Below are 19308 nucleotides of genomic sequence, written 5' to 3'. Positions count from 1 at the left end.
GAGTCTTCTCTTTGATCTTTTAAGGTTCTGTGGTGTGTACATTGGAATCAGTTGTCAGGATAGATAATCACTCAAATTCTTCCCTTCATCTATATTTTAATTTCCTGCTTAAAAAGATATTGCAATCTCAGGTAAAATAAAAATAATAATGAAGCCCGGCCATTGTGGCTCAGCAGTTGAGTGTCAATCCAGGAACCAAGATGTTCCAGGCTCGATTCCCAATGAGTGTACATGTCCAAATTATGGAATAGATCGGCAGTAGAGGATATGAAGAAGGCAGCCAATCGATGATGTACTTCTCTCATCAATGTTGCTATTCCTCTCTCTCTCCCTCAAAAAATCAATAAAAACCTATTTTTAAAAATGATAAATAAAACAGCATCAACAAAGAAAACCTTGGGAAATAGAGAAAAGTGTAAAGAAAATTTAAATCACCCATGATTCCATAACCCAGGGAAGACTTTTAGTAATGTACATCTGTTTCTAACCAGAAATATTTTTATCCATGTACATAACCTTTCAATGTAATTGACATCATTGTATATGAAGTTATATATTTAAGCAGTTTCACTTAATTGTAAACCATAAGCACTTTCCCAGGTCATTAGAAGTTCTTTGAAAGCATTTTAGTAGATTATTAAAATACTAAGAGGCCCGATGCGTGGGGTCCCTCGGCGTGGCCTGCGGGGATTGGGCTTCAGCAGGTGGCCGGGGAGGAGCTGAGCCCAGGCTGGGCGCCACGCTGCTCCTGCTCATCCCGGCCCGCTGTGCCTGTTGCTGGTTTGTGCCCAGTTAGTCCTGATCAGGAGAGGCGCAAAGACGCTTGCCAGGCATGAGCCTGGCATCTGGCGCCCGTCAGCTGAGCAACACTCCTACTGTGGAAGTATTGACCACCAGGGGGCAGCTCCTGAATTGAGCGTCTGCCCTCTGGTGGTCAGTGCACATCATAGCTTAGGCTTTTATATATATAGATAGATTCTAACAGATAGATGCATAATTGGAGATTTTTTTTTTTTTTGGTGTACATTTGTTTTACTGTTAGTAAAATTTCGTCAGTTTTGACATCTTTATAAACCTGTAAAATGATCCCCATAATCAGGATAGTAGCCCTAACCAGTGCTGCAAAAAGTTTCCTCATACCCTTCTATAACCTCACCCTACCTTGAATTCCTAGGCAACCACTGATTTGCTTTCTGTCATAGGAAATTGTTTGTATTTTTCAAAATGTTATATAAATGAAATCACAGAGTATATATTCTTTTGTTAGGCTACTTTTACACACCATAACTATTTTGAGATTTATCCATGTCATCACATATAATTAAGAGTTTATTTCTGTTTGTCACAGAGTAGTATTCCATTGTATGGATATACCACATAGACATTTTGGTTGTTTGCTGTTTGGGGCTAAACAAATAAAAGTGTTTGAATGTTCTGTGAGTCTTTGTATGGAAAATGCTTTTATTTCTCTTGGATTAATACTAAAGAGTAGATAGAGTGACTAACTCATGTGACAGATATTTGTTTAACTTTGGAAGAAACTGTGAACTGTTTTCCAAAGTGGTTGCACTATTTTATTTTACATTTGCGCCATCAGTGTATCAGTGTATCAGTGTTCCAGTTGTTGCATATCCTCATCAACACTTGGTGTGTGGAATCTAATGTTAGCTATTCTAATAGGTATATATTGTGGTTAATTTGCTTTCCTAATGACTAATGATTTCATGCATCTGTTCATGTGCTTATGGGATATATATTTTTTTTTCTTTCCTTAGTATCTGTTTAAATCTTTTGGGCACTTTTATTGAGTTATTTATATAATTAGTAAATCGTGAAAGGTTTTTTGATATTTTAGGTATAAGTCTTTTGTCAGGTATGTGTTTTGCAAATATTTTTTCCCAGTCTCTGGCTTGTCTTTTTATTTTCTTAACAGTGTCTTTTAAGGAATATATGTTCTTGGTTTTGATTAATTAAAATTTATTGATTTTCAAAAATTCATATCTAGCTTTCTGTGTTCTTTTAAAGAAACCATTAAGCCTCAGGTAACAGATTTTCTCTCATGTTTTCTTCTAGCAGTTTTGTAGTTTTAGTTCTTACATTTAGATCTATAATCCATTTCAAGTTACTTTTTGTGTATAGTACTAGATATAGATCAAAGTTTACTTTTTTGTATATGGGTATTTAGTTGAAAAACTAGCCTTTCTACATGAAATTGTTTTCCGTCTTTGTAGCAAGTCAGTTGTCCATATATGTGAAGGTTTGTTTCTTGGTTGTCTATTTTGTTTGATGAACATATTTATATATCTTCATGCCAAATATGGTACAACACTCCTGATTACTCTGTTTTAAGTCTTCAAATTAGGTAATGCTATTTCTCCAACTTTGTTCTTTCTCAAAGTTCTTTTGGCTATTATAGTTACTTTGCATTTTAATTTTAAAATTAGCTTCATACATATAAAACAGCCTGCTTTGGAATTTGATTGAAATTGGGGACATGACATCTAAAGAATATCAAGTGTTTCCACTCATGAACACAGCATGTTTTCTTTTCCTTAGATCTTTAATTTCCCATAGGTTATCTTATTATTTTTAGTGTACAAGTCTTAACATTTTTTGGGGTCAGATTTTTCCGTAAGTATTTACAATTTTTTGATGCTGTTGTAAGTGGAATTTAAAATATCACTTTCTGATTGTCTGTTGTTTGAATATGAAAATACAATTGTTTTTAAAATAAACTTTGTATTTTAGAACACTTCTAGATTTACAAAACTTTGTGAGGATACTACAGAGTTACTACATTCCTCATACCTGCAGCTCTTTCTGCTGTAATCACTGTGATTATCCTGGACTCCTGGTAGTGTGCTGGTTAGGAGATGGGGAGGGAACATGTTCCACAGTCATATACTTAAATCTCAGTCTTTTAGTATATCTGTATCTCTGGGTCTGATATTACTTGTGTTTTCCAATGGTATAACTTTGATAATTTTTTAATCTACTTATGTGAAACTGGAAGGGTAAAGGTGGTAAAGTAGGAGGAATGCCCTTCTCCAGCTGGGATGAGCTCTGGTAAAGTCTTTTCACTTGAAGAGTAAGCCTTGTTATGGGGAATGCTCTGGGCATATTTTACACTAATTCCTCTTTTCCTGTCAGAGGCACAAGGGATCTTTTTCAGATCTTCAATGTGAGAACCAAATGGGGTTCCTGGATGTAAACAATCTGAAGTATGTGGCCCCTAGGATATTCTCACCCTCATGTTAATGCACACTCAGCTTCCAGCAATGCATGAATTATCATTTAAATGTTTTAATCATTTATGATTTAAGAGGCTTCTGTTCTTGGTGAGCATACCTTAGCTGTGACTGGATTTGCCTTTCTTCTCATATTTTAGGGGGCCAACACACTCACTATCCTGATGTTTTCACAAAAAGTCTTTGATTTTCAGTTTAGTCATCTTTTTCTTCTTGTAACAATGGGAATGATGTCTTCTAAGCTCTTTATATGTTAGGGCCGAAACCGGAAGGTTTACAATTTGTTTTTATATTAGAGGCCTGGGGCATGAAATTCGTGCATTCATGGGGGTCCCTCAGACCGGCCTTCACCCTCTCGCAGTCCGGGAGCCCTCAGAGGACGTCCAACTAATGGCTGTCGGACATCCTTAGTACTGCCTTGGAGGCAGGAGAGGCTCCCACCACCTTCACTGCGCTTGCCAGCTGTGAGCCCAGAGTTGGCTGAGCAGCGCTTCCCCTGTGGGAGTGCACTGAACACCAAGGGGCATCTCCTGGGTTGAGTGTCTGCCCCCTGGTGGTCAGTTCACATCATAGCAACCGGTCGTTCTGCTGTTCAGTCGATTTGCATATTAGCCTTTTATTATATAGGCTCTTTATCTGGTATTCTACACCCTTGCTACATTTACATGTTAGTTCTAGTGGCCTTTTTGTAGATTCTGTTTAATTTTCTACATAATCAGTTGGGTCATCTACAAATAAAGACAGTTTTACTTGTTCAGTCTGCATGTTTTTTGTTCTTTTCCTTCCCAATTTCACTGGCTTGAAAATCAAGTACATTGTTAAATAGAAATGAAGTGGACTTTCTTTTAAAAAAAAAATCTTTATTGTTCAGATTATTACAGGTGTTCCTCTTTTTTTTTCCCCTCATAGCTCCCCTCCACCTGATTCCCCACCCCACCCCATGCCCTTACCCCCTGCCACTGTCTTCATCCATAGGTGTAAGACTTTTGTCCAATCTCTTCCCACACCCCTCCTACCCCCTTCCCCATGAGAATTGTCAGTCCACTACCTTTCTATGTCCCTGATTCTATTATATTCACCAGTCCATTCTGTTTTTCAGACTTTTTATTCACTTCATTTTTAGATTCACTTGTTGGTAGGTATGTATTTGATGTCTTTTTGTTGTTCATAATTTTTATCTTTACCTTTTTCTTCTTCTTCCTCTTCTTAAAGAATACGCTTCAGCATTTCATGTAATCCTGGTTTGGTGGTGATGAACTCCTTTAGCTTTTTCTTGTCTGTGAAGCTCTTTATCTGACCTTCAATTCTGAATGATAGCTTTGCTGGGTAGAGTAATCTTGGTTGTAGGTTCTTGCTATTCATCACTTTGAATATTTCTTGCCACTCCCTTCTGGCCTGCATAGTTTCTGCTGAGAAATCAGCTGACAGGTGTATGGGTACTCTCTTGTAGGTAACTAACTGTTTTTCTCTTGCTGCTTTCAAGATTCTCTATTTGTCTTTTGCCCTTGGCATTTTAATTATGATGTGTCTTGGTGTGGTCCTCTTTGGATTCCTCTTGTTTGGGGTTCTGTGCGCTTCCTGGACTTGTAAGTCTATTTCTTTCACCAGGTAGGGAAAGTTTTCTGTCATTATTTCTTCTAACAGGTTTTCAATATTTTGCTCTCTCTCTTCTTCTGGCATCCCAAAAATTTAGATGTTGGTACACTTAAAGTTGTCCCAGAGGCTCCTTACACTATCTTCATATTTTTAGATCCTTTTTTCCTTTTGTTTTTCTGGTTGGGTGTTTTTTGTTTCCTCATATTTCAGATCTTTGGTTTGATTCTTGGGGTACGTTGATCTACAGTTGAGTTTCTGTGTATTCTTTATTTCAGACAGTATATGCTTAATTTCTGACTGATCCTTTTCCATTTTTTTGGTATTCTCATTAAGGTCCTTGAAGGTCTCATCAAGTTTCTCAGTGGTTTTTAGAAGATTCTTGAGTAACCTTATAAATGTGGTTTTGAACTCTATGTCATCCCATAGTTTGCTTTCATCCATTTCTTTCATTCATGACATGTTTCTGTGTCTCCGCATTTTGGCTGCTTCCCTGTGTTGATGGAGTGGCTTTGTGTCGTAGGTGACCTATAGGGGCCAGTATCTCAGCCTCCCCAATCACCTGAGGTGGACGCTCTTGGTACACCCCTTTGTGGGCTGAGTGCAAAGTCTTGGTGTAGTTAAGCCTTGATTGCTGTTGCTACACTGGGAGGAATTGTCCTCCAGGCCAATTGGCTGTGGGGACCCGCTGTGTTTATAATGGAAGAACTGCTGCGCTGGAGACACGCTTATGGTGCAGGACTTGTTTCAGTGGGGCTTTGGTGCTCACTGAGTCTGCCTCTTGAATGTGTCACTTATGGATGTGAGGAGTTGAAATCTGGTGTCTCACACTGACCACTAGGTACACTGGCTTCTGGATCTCCAATGGGGTGCAGGTCAGCTACTATCTGAGGCCACCCTGCAGGAGCTATGGCGAGAACTACAGTTTTCTCCTCTTTGCTTGGATTTGGAGGTTGTGGAGCTGTCTGAACCGGGTTGCAAGTTTGCTAGGTTAAGCTGCGATAGAGAAGGCCATTCATATGCAAAAGCCACTGTTTGGAGCTTGGGTGAGTTTGTAGGTTGTGTGGGGCAGAGTCTCAGGCCATCACTAGGCTAGGGCATGGCAAACAGCGATGGCTGGCAGCCAGCGGTCCCCGCGCCTCCAACCGCGTCCCCACGTCTCACGCCCCAGCGCAGCTAGCAATTATTCCTGCGTACAGCTCTGCAAGCAAGCCACCCTCACTTTCTGACCCGATGGCAGACAGTCCAGCTTCTCCCCGTAGGAGTTTGGGTCCCGCGCGTCTCCCCAGAAACTGGATTTCAGAGAAATCGGGAGCTTGTCTCCCTTCAGGTTGAAGAAAGCAACGCCTGCCGCCAGCGCGGATCGTGCGCGCACCCGTACCTCACCTTTTCAGCATTTGTGCACCGAATGCTCTTTTCTCTTTCCTTCTAGTTGTAGAACTTCCACTCAGCCAGCCCTCCCGTGGCTCTGGGTGATAGACGTTTTGTCTTTTAGTTGTAGTTTTGAAATTGTTGTGCAAGGCAGCAGTTTAGGTGTTTACCTATGCCGCCATCTTGGGTTCTCTCCGAAGTGGACTTTCTTGAGTATTTTCACATCTAAGGGGGAAGCATTCAGACTCTCAGTAGTTAGTGTGGTGTTATCTGTACATCTTTCATAGATGACTTCTATCAGGTTGAAGAAGTTTCATTCTATTCCTAAATGAGAGGTTTTTTGTTTATTTGGTGGGGGTTTTTTTGTGTGTTTTTCTAGGAATGGATGTCCTTTGTCAAATCAGTTAGGGTATGTTATAATTTTTATAGATTTCTGGTCTCAGTTAACTAATATTTTGTTTGAGATATTTACATCTATTTTTATAATTGAAATTGGCCAACAATTTACCTTATTGGAATTTTTAAAAATTAGAATTCGGTATCAAATAATGTAAAGCTTATGATAATCTTTCCAATTCATTTTGTTTTCTTCCAATATCTGGAACAATCTATATAATATTTGAGTTTTAGTTCTTAGCAGTGAAGCCATTTGATTCTGAACTTTCTCTTTGAGGAAGATTTTATTTATTTAATGGATAAAGGAACAATTAGACATTTATTTTTATGCCATTCACTATGTATTTTTTGATGCATGTGTCCATTTTCTCAAAATTAGAAAACATCCTATATAATAAAGAGGTAATATGCAAATTGACCATCACTCCAACATGCAAGATGGCCACCCCCATGTGGTCAAAGATGGCCGCCCCCATGTGGACACAAGATGGCTGTCACCAGATGGCTGGCAGGGGAGGGCAGTTGTGGGCAATCAAGCCTGCAGGGAGGACAGTTAGGGGCAGACCAGGCCAGCAGGGGAGGGCAGTTAGGGGTGACCAGGTCGGCAGGGGAGGGCAGTTAGAGGCAATTGGGCCAGCAGGGGAGCAGTTAGGTGTAGATCAGGCTGGCAGGGGAGTGGTTAGGGGGTGATCAGGCTGGCAGGCAGAAGCAGTTAGGGGCAATCAGGCAGGCAGGCAGGCAAGCAGTTGGGAGCCAGCAGTCCCAGATTGTGAGAGGGATGTCCCAGATTGGAGAGGGTGCAGGCTAGGCTGAGGGACACACCCCCTCCATGCACGAATTTCATGCACTGGGCTTCTAGTCTTTAATAATAAAAGTGTAATATGCTAATTATACCTGACAAAGCCAATGTGACCAGGGGCAGAAGCAGAGGTCCCCGGCCACCACAGTGAGTAGGGACCAAGGCAGAGGTGGCCGCCACGGCTGTGGGGGCCAAGGCCCTTGCATGAACTTCGTGCATCAGGCCTCTAGTTTTTAGAATAATGTTGTTTACCATATCCTTTCAACATTTCAATATCACAGAATCTGTAGTGATTTCCTCTTTTTCCAGTCTGTTTTATTTTTTAGATTTGCAGAAATGATTATTTTTTCCCTTTTTTTTATTGATTAAGGTATTACATATGTGTCCTTGTCCTCCTATTACTCCCCCATGCCCCCACTCATGCCCTCAACCTCCTGGTGTCTGTGTCCATTGGTTATGCTTATATTCATGCATACAAGTCCTTTGGTTGATCTCCCTCCCTTACCCCGACCCGCTCCTACCTTCCCTCTGAGGTTTGACGGTCTGATTGATGCTTCTCTGTCTCTAGATTTGTTTTTGTTCATCAGTTTATGTTTTTCATTATATTCCACAAATGCGTGAGATCATGTGATATTTATCTTTCTCTGACTGGCTTATTTCACTTAGCGTAATGTTCTCCAGTTCCATCCATGCTGTTGCAAATGGTAAGAATGCCTTCCTTTTTACCGCAGTGTAGTATTCCATTGTGTAGATGTACCACTGTTTTTTAATCCACTCATCTGCTGATGGGCACTTAGGCTGTTTCCAAATCTTACCTATGGTAAATTGTGCTGCTATGAACATAAGGCTGCATATATCCTTTCTGATTGATGTTTCTGATTTCTTGGGATATATTCCTAGAAGTGGGATCACTGGGTCAAATGGGAGTTCCATTTTTAGTTTTTTGAGGAAACTCCATACTGATTTCCACAGTGGCTGCCCCTCCAGTCTGTTATTTTAAATAAGCTTTTGCTTTGGTGATCTCCCTATTGTTTGTTTTATTATTTCATTAACTTTTTGTTTTTTATTACTTCCTTCTATTTTCATTATATCTATTTTCTTTTCTTTTTTTCTAATTTCTTCAGATAAATGCTTACATTATTACTTTTCGGGCTTTCTTTTTTCTCATATACATATTTAAGGCCCTAAAATTCCTTCAAAATGCTTCTTTGAATGTATTCTACGATTTTATGTACTTCTTGCTTTATAAAATATTTTCTAATTTCCATTATGACTTCTTATTTGGTTCATTGGTTACTTACATGTGTGATTTTAAATATTAAAAAAACTAACAAATTTTTATCTTTTTGTGATCGATTTCTTCCTTAATTACATTGTTTTTCAGAACACATTGTTAGATTTCAGATTTCTGTAATTTATTGTCCTCTTCTTTTATGGTCAATTTTTTGGTAATGATCTGTGTATACTTCAGAAACTATAAATTAGGAAATAGTTGGGCATAATGTTTTAGATTTATCCCTTAGTTCAGATTTTTAATCATGTTATTTAAATATTCTATATTTATACTAAACTAGAGGCCCAGCCCATGAAATTCATGCGTGGGTACAGTCCCTAGGCCTGGCCTGTGATCAGGACCATCTTTCCCAACTGCCCACAGCCGGCCCCGCCCCTGCCGTGGGTCGCCCTCTGTGTGTGGGGTGACCAGCAGGGCGGGGGCCTTGGCCTGGTGCTGTCCGCATTCCCTGTCACTCACCCCTGGTTCCCCCTTTGTCATCAGGCGATCGGAGCCTGCCAGCCAGGAAAAGGGACCAAGAAGTGGTCAGTACGCCTCATAGTGACTAGTCCAGCGGTCGTTCTGGTCATTCTGCCTTTAGGGTCAATTTGCATATTACCCTTTTATTATTTAGAATTTTGTGGCTCATTTACAGGAATTTCATGAAAACAGTTGTCTAAACTTTTGGCTCCAATGTCTCACTTTTTGTTTGCACTTGGACCTACTGTAATCTGCCTTTCTCCCCACCATTCTATCAAAACTGTTTTAAAAGGTTACATTTACTTTCATGTTGCTCAATGCAGTGGACAATCCTCGATCTTCATCTTATTTGAGCTATCTGCAACAGTTGATCAGTTGTGCTGTCTTTACTGATTTAAAAACTTTCTTCATTTGGCTTCTGACATATCATGCTCATTTGACTTTTTGTCTTCATCTCTTTGGATCTCCTATATCAGTCTCTTCTGCTATTTTCTCCTCCTGTCCACAACCTCCAAATCTTAGAATGTTCCTGAACTTAGTTTTTGAGAAGAGTTCTTCTCTCCTCTTTTATATCTGTACTCATCCCTCAGTGATCTCATCCAGCCTCATGTATTTATTCTTGATTCTCAAAATGTATTACTATAGCTGAGAATTCTCTGTGGATTTCAGATTTGAATTTCCAACTATCTCCTTTTCATCTTCACTATGATGTCTAATAGACATCTCAAACTTAACATTTCTGCTTTCCACTATCCTTTTCCCTTCAGTGTACAAAAATCTGTTGTCTTTCAGTCTTCCCATCTCAGTAACTAGAAACTCCATTCATATAATACTTGGCCTGAAACCTGTATTTTTATACACTCCTATCCAATCCAATTGACCCTATCTTCAAAATATATCCAAAGCTGAGTATTTCTACCACCTCTATTGCAATCTTATTGATATAAAGGATATTTCAGTACGTAGAAAATTTGAAAGGTTTGGGGTTATTTTCATTTTAACATTTTGAAAATACCCTTCCATTATCTTCTGACTTTCATTATGTCTGCTGAGAAGTCAGCTGTAAATTTATTTTTAAGACCAATAGTACATACTTTATAATGCACCCACATTTATCATAGGTTTCCTATTTACATATAAAAAAACACAAGAATTACAAAGAGTCTACTTAGGAGCTTTATAATCCAACTACATTTAATATAGTTAAAATACGTTTGTTCCTGTTCTCCATTTTTTCAGTTGATCAGAAAATTATAAGTTTGATTATGTGTAAACTCTAATTATTAGAAGTTGAGTCCTGACATAGTTCAACACATGTCTAAATTTCAATATCTCTAAATTGAGTATTTCAGGCCAAATCAGCCAAAAAGAAATGTATCCATTGCTTTTCACAGCTTTTCACTTCATTGCTGATAAAGAACAAAATCCCCAGGGTTTCAAAACCAATACTCATTATACTGTTTAAATAAACATTCTTCCTAAACAGTGCTGTTTTACAAGAAAAAGCTATAAAAATAATGCTTTGGGCATTTGAAGTGATTCTTCAGTTGGATTACAGTTAAATTTCACTACATTTTCAAATTTTTCTTTAATTTTTTTTAAATCCATATATAATAGTTTTAGAGAAAGAGGAAGTGGGAGAAAGAAAGGAAGAGAAACACTGATGTGAGATTGATTGATCAGTTGCCTCCCATACATGCCCAGACCAGGGATCAAACCTGCAACCTAGGTACATACTCTGACCAGGGATTTAATCCACAACCTAGGTATGTGCCCTGACCAAAATCAAACCTGCAAATCTTTGGTGTACACAACACTCCAACCAACTGAGCCAACTGGTCAGGGAAACTTTTTATTACTGTTGATTTATTATGCCTGCAGGCAGTGATTTTTTTCTCAGATGCATGCTGGATTAGGTGACTAGTAGGCTCCTGTAACAGTCCAGTGTAGTGTACAGGATATTGGTCTACATTGTCCAGAACAGCTCTCCACCAAAAGCCAAATAAGCTTCAGTGGTAGCACCAATGTAACTCCTTATTGCCTTGCTTCCATGACCCAGGGACACAGTGCTGGCTCTGCTAATAGCTTCCTGGTCAGCCAGAGTGCTGCCTACTTAGCTCTCTACTGCCACAGGAAAATTGGTTATTTTTTATTTCTTCCAATATTTTAATCTCCCTATTTTTATATCTTTTATTTGGGGATATATGTTATTTAGATATTAGCATAGTTTTCTTGTTCATTTTTTACAAATTTATTACAGTATAATTGATATACGATATGTAACTTAACTGCATATGTTTAAAGGGTACAATTTAATAAACTTTGACATATGTATATACCTATCAAATTATCCCTATAATCAGTATAATGTAATTATGTATATATGTTTCCTTTGTAATCCTTCCCTTATGCTGCCTCCACCTGCCACCTGATACTCAGGCAACCACTGATCTGCTTTCTGTCTTTTTTTATTATCTTGGGTTTTCTACAATTTTATCTAAATGGAATTGTACACCATGTACTCTTCTGTTGCTCTACTTTCATAGAGCATAATTACCTTCAGATTGATTAATCCATGTTGTTGTGTGTTTCAGTAGCTGATTCATTTTTGGGGTCATATTGCATTATACTAGAGGCCCGGTGCACGAATTTGTGCACCAGTGGGGTCCCTCGGCCTGGCCTGCAGGATCAGGCCGAAACTGGCTCTCTGATGTCCCCTGAGGGGTCCCAGATTGCAAGAGGGCACAGGCCAGGCCGAGGGACCCCACCGGTGCATGATCGGGGCCAGGGAGAGATGCGGGAAGTTGGCCAGTTGGCGAAGGACCCCGAGAGGGCTCCAGGGCATGTCTGGCCCGTCTTGCTCAGTCCCGATCATTCGGACCCTAGCAGCAAGCTAACCTACTGGTCGGAGCATCTGCCCTCTGGTGGTCAGTGCACATCATAGTGAGCAGTTGAGTGGCCTTAGTATATCATTAGCATATTACGCTTTGATTGGTTGAACAAACGACTGTACAACTGGACACTTACCATATTAGACTTTTATTATATAAGATACCAAATGGACATTTAGTTTATTTTCAGGTTTTGACTATAACAAATAGAACTGCAAATACAAGTCTCTGTGTATTTATATGCTCTTATTTCTTTTGGGTAAATACCCAGGATTTGAACTGCTGAGTCATATTCTGGATCTATTTTAACTTTTGAAGGAATTAAAAACTGTTTTCCAAAATGGTTTTGCCATTTTATATTCCAGCAGTGCATGAGAGTTCTAGTTTCTTTATATCCTTACCAACTTTTAATAGTATCTTTTTAATTTTAGTGATACTAGAATTAGAGTGGGTTTTTAGTATTATATTGTGATTTTAATTTGCTTTTTTCTAATAATCAGTAATGTTGATCATGCATTCATTTATTTCTTTGCCATCTATAGATCTATTTTTATTGAAGTACCTGTTCAAACATTGTCCATTTTTAATTGGGTTGTTTATTTTTTATCATTAATTCATAAAAGTCCTTTATATGTTCTAACTACAAATTCTTTGTCAGATATATGTTTTGAAAATACATGCTTCCAGTGTATGCTTTTGATGAATAAAAGTTTTTAATTTTGGTGAGGTATAATTTATTGAAATTAGTTTTATTTATAGCATGCTTTCATGTTCTATTTAGGAACTCTTTGCCAAACCTAAGGTCACTAAAATTGTTTGCTGTTTCGTTCTAAAAGCTTTTATAGTTTTAGCTTTTGCATTTAGGTTTATGGTCCTTTTCTGACGTAATTTTCATGTAAGACAAGCTTATCAAACTCACGGCTGGTGGGCCACATGACAAGGCCACGAGTTTGACATGCTTGGTGTAGGTATGAGATTAAAAGTTTTGTTTGTATATATGGATAGCCATTGCTTCTTATTTGTTAAGATTATCCCATTCACCCATTGAATTGCCTTGGTACCTGAAAATTTAATTGACCATATATATGTGAGTCTGTTTCTGAGCTCTATTCTGTTCCATTGATATATTTTTCCATCCTTATGCAAGTATCACTTTGTCTTAATAATTGAAGCTTCATAAGAAGTCTTGAAATCAGGTAATGTAAGTCCTCCAACTTTATTCCATTTAAAAGTTGTTTGGGCTGCTCGTAGGTCCTGCACATTTCCATATCAATTTTGGAATCATCTTTATTAGAATCATTTATCTGCTAAATGTTTATTAGGATTTTGATTAAATTAAGTTGAATCTATATGTCAGTTTTGGAAGAACTGTTGGTGAACATATAGAGCTTTTTGGTCCACAGAATATCTCTTTATTTAGGTCTTTAAAAATTAATCTCAGCAGTATTTTATATATTCTGCTATTTACATCATGTATTTTTTTTTTAATTTCAACTACTCGATTTCTCATATTTGTTATATGTTTTTTCCTTTGGTTCTTTTTCATATCTTCTTCTTTTAATATATTTACTAGTCTAATATTACTTATTTATTCTAATATATCTGCTACAGTTGGATTCTGTAATCAGTGAATGAGTTTTTTTGTTTTTGCTTTTTTTAAGTGGCTGGACTTTCCAAATGTCTTATAATTTTTGCCTGTGAACACATTTTTTCCCATGTTATTCCTTTTATTAGTTTGTGTTTAAAAATATTTCCTTCCTTTAAATCTTCCTACCCTCCCCCACTTATAATTGTCATAATAGATACAGATTTATTTTTTGTTCTGCCCAGGACTTAAGTTCCCTTAATGTTAGTGTTCAGATTTTTTTTAATGTTTTTAGAGAGAGAGAGAAAGGGAGAGGGAGGGAGAGAGAGAGAGAGAGAGAAACATAGATGTGAGAGACAAATATCTATTGGTGGCCTCCCACACACACCCTGTCCAGTGATGAAAACCCACAACCTGGGCATGTGCCCTGACCAGGAATACAACAACAGGGGACCTTTCAGTGCACAGGACAACACTCAAACAACTGAGCCACACCAGCCAGGGCGTGTTCAGATTTTTCATTGATGTTTGTTTAGTCTAAGATTTGATATGTTAGCTACTAAAGACCTGGTGCACGGATTCATGCACAGGTGGGGTCCGGCTGGCCCATCCCCGATGGGGGCCCATTGGGCCAGGCCAGTGAGGGGGAGGGGACTCAGGAGGTTGGTCAGCCAGCCCCCGCCCCCCATTGGGGTGGGGGTGCTGATCCAGGGTGGGGCCGGCTGCGGGGAGGGGCTGCAGGTTAGGGGTCCAATTGGGGGCGGGGCCAGCCAGGGGGAGGGGCTGTGGGCATTTGCCGACCAGCCCCAATCCTGATTGGGATTGGGGGGCTGATGGGGAGTGGGGCAGGCTGGGGGGAAGAGCTGTGGGCAGTTGGGGCCTCATTGCGTGTCATAGCGACCAGTTGTTCTGGTCGCTTGGCTTTTATATAGAGAGAGATTATTTTTTGGAATATTGTGTTTATCCTCTCTTTCTGGAATTTTGATTAGGTGAGTATTAGACCTTCTCATTCTGTTTTTTATGTCTTTTAACTTCTCTCTTTTGTTTGTGCTTTATTATAGATAATTACTATGGATTAAATTTCTTTCAATTTACTGATTTTATCTTCTGCTGTGTCTGTTGTGCTCTTAAACTTGTCTATTGATGTTTTAAATTTTTTTATTTCAATTATTTTAGTTTAATTTTCTGAACTTTTCATTAGTTCTTTTTAAAAATTGCTCATTCTTTTTTCTTATGTATTTTATTACTTTATCTTTCAGTATTTAAATACAACTATTCTTGCCCCACAGGCATGGCTTAGTGATTGAGGGTCAATCTATGAACCAGAAGGTCATGTTTCAATTCTAGGTCAGGGCACATGCCCAAATTGCGGGCACAAGCCCCACTGGGGGATGTACAGGAGGCAGCCAGTCAATGATTCTCTCTCATCCCTCTCCCTTCCTCTCTGAAATCAATAAAAATATATTTTAAAAAATAAAACTATTCTTAAGTTTCTATTGAAAATACTACAATCTGTAGTTCTAGGGGATCTAATTTAGTTTGTGTGTCTTTTGACACCCACTAAGTTTGGATAATTACTTAATGTGTTTTTAAAATTTGAATTGTGAGCTAATTTTCAACATGCCTTTGTCCGAGGTTTAGTTCTTAGCCTGGATGGAAGGTATGTCCTCCCAGAGAAGTTTTGTGTTTATTTCTGCCAAGTGCTCTAGATTATACAAACACCCTAGAGCCAGATTTTATTTTGATTTATTGTCCTGAGATTAACAATACCCAAGAAATATTTTTTTAATTATTATTATTACCCTGAGCCTAGCAGTGGTTGGTTGACAAGCTGATTTAGTCTAGTCTGACCTTTTCACTTTTGTTATAGTCCTCAGTGGCTTTATGTGGGGGCCTTAGTTCTAATTCTTGTGTTGCAAGCAGCTCTATGGCCTCATGTTTTGTTTCTGAGTTAAGACCCTAGACAACTGAGACAGGCAAACCCCAATCATATCTAGCATAACATCACTTCATAGTCTTATGGCTCTAATTTGGCTCCAGGGGGCTTCCCTTACAAATTATTACAAGTTTAGCTATACATATAAAAGGATGCTTCTTTATATTGTAGGATGCTTCTTTATATTAGAAGACTTCCAGATTATCTAGTTTCCATAATGCCAGAAATTATAGTCTGTAGTCTGTTACTTTTTTATAGACTGTGAACTCAATGAGGGCAGGACCAATGCCCATCAAGTTCACTGTATGTTCTTCAGCACCTAGTACCTGGTACATAAATGTGGAGGGAATGAAATGCTGTTCATTACAGATTTATTAGTAATAGTGAAAAATGGAAATGAACCTAGATGTCTAATAATAGAATACTGAAGTAAATGTTTATATTTACTTAAAAATAAATAGCTATTACTCATATATATATTTTTAGGCAGAAAATGATGATTTGTAGGACTGTGTTATAGACTGAAAATTATTAAAGATTAAGTGTAGGTGAGAATATCAGATTCAATTTTTAATTTATAGTATGGTAATTTTAAGTATGCATAACACTGAATATGAAAAATATGAAAAAACAGCAACCCTGAATAATGAACACCAAAATGCTAATAGTAGCTTATGTTGGAGTGGTGGATTGAGGATCCCTTTTTACCCTTTATTCTTTAAACTTCCTATAATATGGCTTTAGGAAGATACTAACAAGAAAAATGTTTATTAGTGTTCTTAAAAGTTTTTAGGTTTAAATTAAGAGGTAGATAAAACAAAAATTTCAAAATTAGTTTTATTATTAAAATGTTTACAGAGTTTTATATGAAAATACAGAAAAAGATCTTTCTGATACTCAGCGGCACCTTGCTAAGAAAAAATATGAGCTGCAACTTACTCAGGAGAAAATTATGTGCTTGGATGAAAAAATTGGTGAGTTATTTTTTTCCTGATACTACTTTCTTTACATCTGCTAGAAAAAAGCTTTCTTCTCTCAGTTATAACAAGATAAACTTGGAGATAGGCCCTTCAATTAAAAGTTTATGATTCCGATCATGGAAATATGGTTTTCTTTGATACTAAACTTTTTTACTTAGATCTAGGACCATAAATACTTAGACATGGCTTCAAATTTTTCAGTGAAGAAAAAGCTAAACAAAGTAGCAACACTTTCTAATTTATGATGGTCACTTTTAAATTTACAAGTTTCTGTGTAAAAATATGTCTTGTTCATAGCAATTGTAATGAAACATGTACACATATATATTACTTTTGGTGGAAAGTATACATATATTTGGCTATATCTATGATATTGGGTTCATAAAGAAAATTATTTTTATAGTCTCCTATTTATGTTTCTTACCATTTATCTCTATGAAAATATGGTCATACTTTAATATTTTTATAACTGTAAAGTAAAATTTTGATTACGACTAAAAAGAACCCATTTTAAAACAGAGGGAAAATATGTATATTTTTTTATATTTTTATTGATTTCAGAGAGGAAGGGAGAGGGAGAGAGAGAGAAACATCAATGATAAGAGAGAATCATGGACTGGCTGCCTCCTGAACTGGGGATCAAGCCTGCAACCCGAGCATGTGCCCTGACCAGGAATCGAACTGCAACCTCCTGGTTCATAAGTGGTTCACTGAGCCACACCAGCCAGGCAGAGGGAATATTTTTAACAGTATTTCAAAACTGTCTGGCATAAACAATTAGATGGGTGGAGGTGCTTTTTATTGAGATGGGAAATACTAAAATATACATTTAAAACAGGAATATTGAAGAACTCATTTTTTGATATTTTAAATCCAAGTAAAACTGTAAGGTAAGCAGTTATATAGATAAATCTTAGAAGTAAAACCTAAGCTAAAAATATGCATTTGGGACACATCAGCAAATAAATGATATTAAAACCATGAAATCACCTAGAGAAAATACAGAGAATGAGGAGAAGAGCGTCCAGGACTAAGTAAGAAGAAGCCAAAGAATTAGGAAGAATACCCATAAATGAGTGTTTTGGGGGAAGGCAAGAGAGCAAATGTTTTAAAAAGGATGGTAGTGTTAATTATCAGATACTTTCCAGAAGCTAAGTAAGATGAGGATGAAAAAATGTTGATTGGATTTGGTACTTTGAAGGTTTTGGGAACACTGACAAAGTTTGGATAGAGTGTTGGATGTGGCAGATGGAATAGTTGAGGGATGATTGGGCAGTGAGAAAGTAGAGACAGAAGAGAATAGAAGTCTGTTAAGAAGATTGGCTACCAAGTGTAGCAGAAAAATGGGGTGGTGGCTTGAGTGGGATGTGAGGTGGAGGATTGTTTTTAAAGCTAGGAACTCCTAGAGCTGTTTCAGAGCTTTCATTTCTTTATTGTATGCCAATGGGAATGGACTCATATATCAGAACATCCACAACATGTGGTTTGCCTGAAAGATAGTAGCCTGGAAAAGGGAGTTGATGTATTCTCAGGTACTATATAGATCATCCTCTTGGCACGGGATAGTGCCTCTCTTATGCTGCCCTGGATGATCGTTGGCAGAGGGAGTAATCTAGAGGTCCAGTCTAGCAGAGCTTCCCTAGTAGAGCTCTAGACCAGAGGTTCTCAGGTTGGGTGTGGTCAGAATCCGCGAGGGCTAGTACGGACTACTGGGGCCAGCTCCTGGGGTAGCAGATGGCCAAGACTTTTGTGTCTTTTCCAGTTTGCTCAGGTGGTTCTCAAGCTGTTGTGCATTAGAGTCACATGGGAGGGGTGCTTGTTAAGACATAATTGCTCTGTCCAGTCAGAATTTCTAATTCAGTAGGGCTGGGGTTCCCAGGTGATGCTGATGGTGCTGGTTGAGAAACCACAGTTTGAGAACCAATTGTATAGCAGTCATTAGGCCTTCAGCATTGACATTGGCTTGTCAGTGTTTTCACAATCAAATCAGATGTCCTGGGATGATTTTTTTTCCTAGGAATTTTTAGGAAAAATTTAGAGATCAGAGTAGTAGAAGACATTTGACTCTGAACATGACTTAATTGAATATTTTATTAAGATCTGTTACCAACTTATATAAAACAATGATTCTAGTTTAGAGAGAGGGGAAATTGGGGGTGAATGGTGGTGTTAGTATTCCACCCAACTTCATCCACCTACAGTCTGCATCCACCTACAGTATGTAAATCTACTTTGAGAACTTGTAATTTAGAGCTTTCCTTTGCTATTCTTATTCAAATGTGTTAATTGTGCTTTTACATTTGTGAGCCATTTAGAATGTCAAGATTCATCTTAGATTTTAATCACTAACAAAAGCCATGTTTTTATTTGGAATACTATACTTATTTTTAGGCATTGAATATAATATAGGAGATCTTACTTTGAAAAGTATTTCAATTCACTTGGACTGAAAAATTATCTTGATTAAGAAATGCCTTTATGATTACATATTTAGATAATTTTACAAGGCAAAGTATTGCCCAACGAGAAGAAATCAGCATCCTTGGTGCAACCCTCAATGATCTGGTTAAAGAAAAGGAATGCCTGCAAGCATGCTTGGATAAAAAGTCTGAGAATATTGCATCCCTTGGAGAGAGTTTGGCAATGAAAGTATGTTCTGAGAACTGTGGTTTAAAAGAAATGTTTACACTGGAATCTGAATAAAATAATAGGATTCTCTCAAATTTTTTTCTAGAGAGCTGAAACTTTACAATGTG

At 37.9% G+C, this 19308-nt stretch overlaps 1 protein-coding gene across 4 annotated transcripts in view; it reads left to right on the top strand.

Annotated features, from left to right (window-relative positions):
- The window catches only part of LOC103299684 (testis-specific gene 10 protein-like), a 141718-nt gene that overhangs the window by 53584 nt on the left and 68826 nt on the right, over positions 1-19308 (top strand). For all 4 annotated transcript variants that reach the window (XM_054728455.1, XM_054728453.1, XM_054728451.1 and 1 more), the window contains exons 10-11: positions 16431-16546; positions 19047-19201. In XM_054728455.1, the coding sequence (XP_054584430.1) occupies positions 16431-16546; positions 19047-19201 (271 nt within the window). The remainder of the gene's footprint in view (positions 1-16430; positions 16547-19046; positions 19202-19308) is intronic.

The sequence above is a fragment of the Eptesicus fuscus genome, chromosome 16 (genome assembly GCF_027574615.1).
Source record: "Eptesicus fuscus isolate TK198812 chromosome 16, DD_ASM_mEF_20220401, whole genome shotgun sequence".
Classification (NCBI taxonomy): Eukaryota; Metazoa; Chordata; class Mammalia; order Chiroptera; family Vespertilionidae; genus Eptesicus; species Eptesicus fuscus.
Note: the sequence above shows the minus strand (reverse complement) of the source record. Positions and strands in the feature narration are given on the sequence as shown.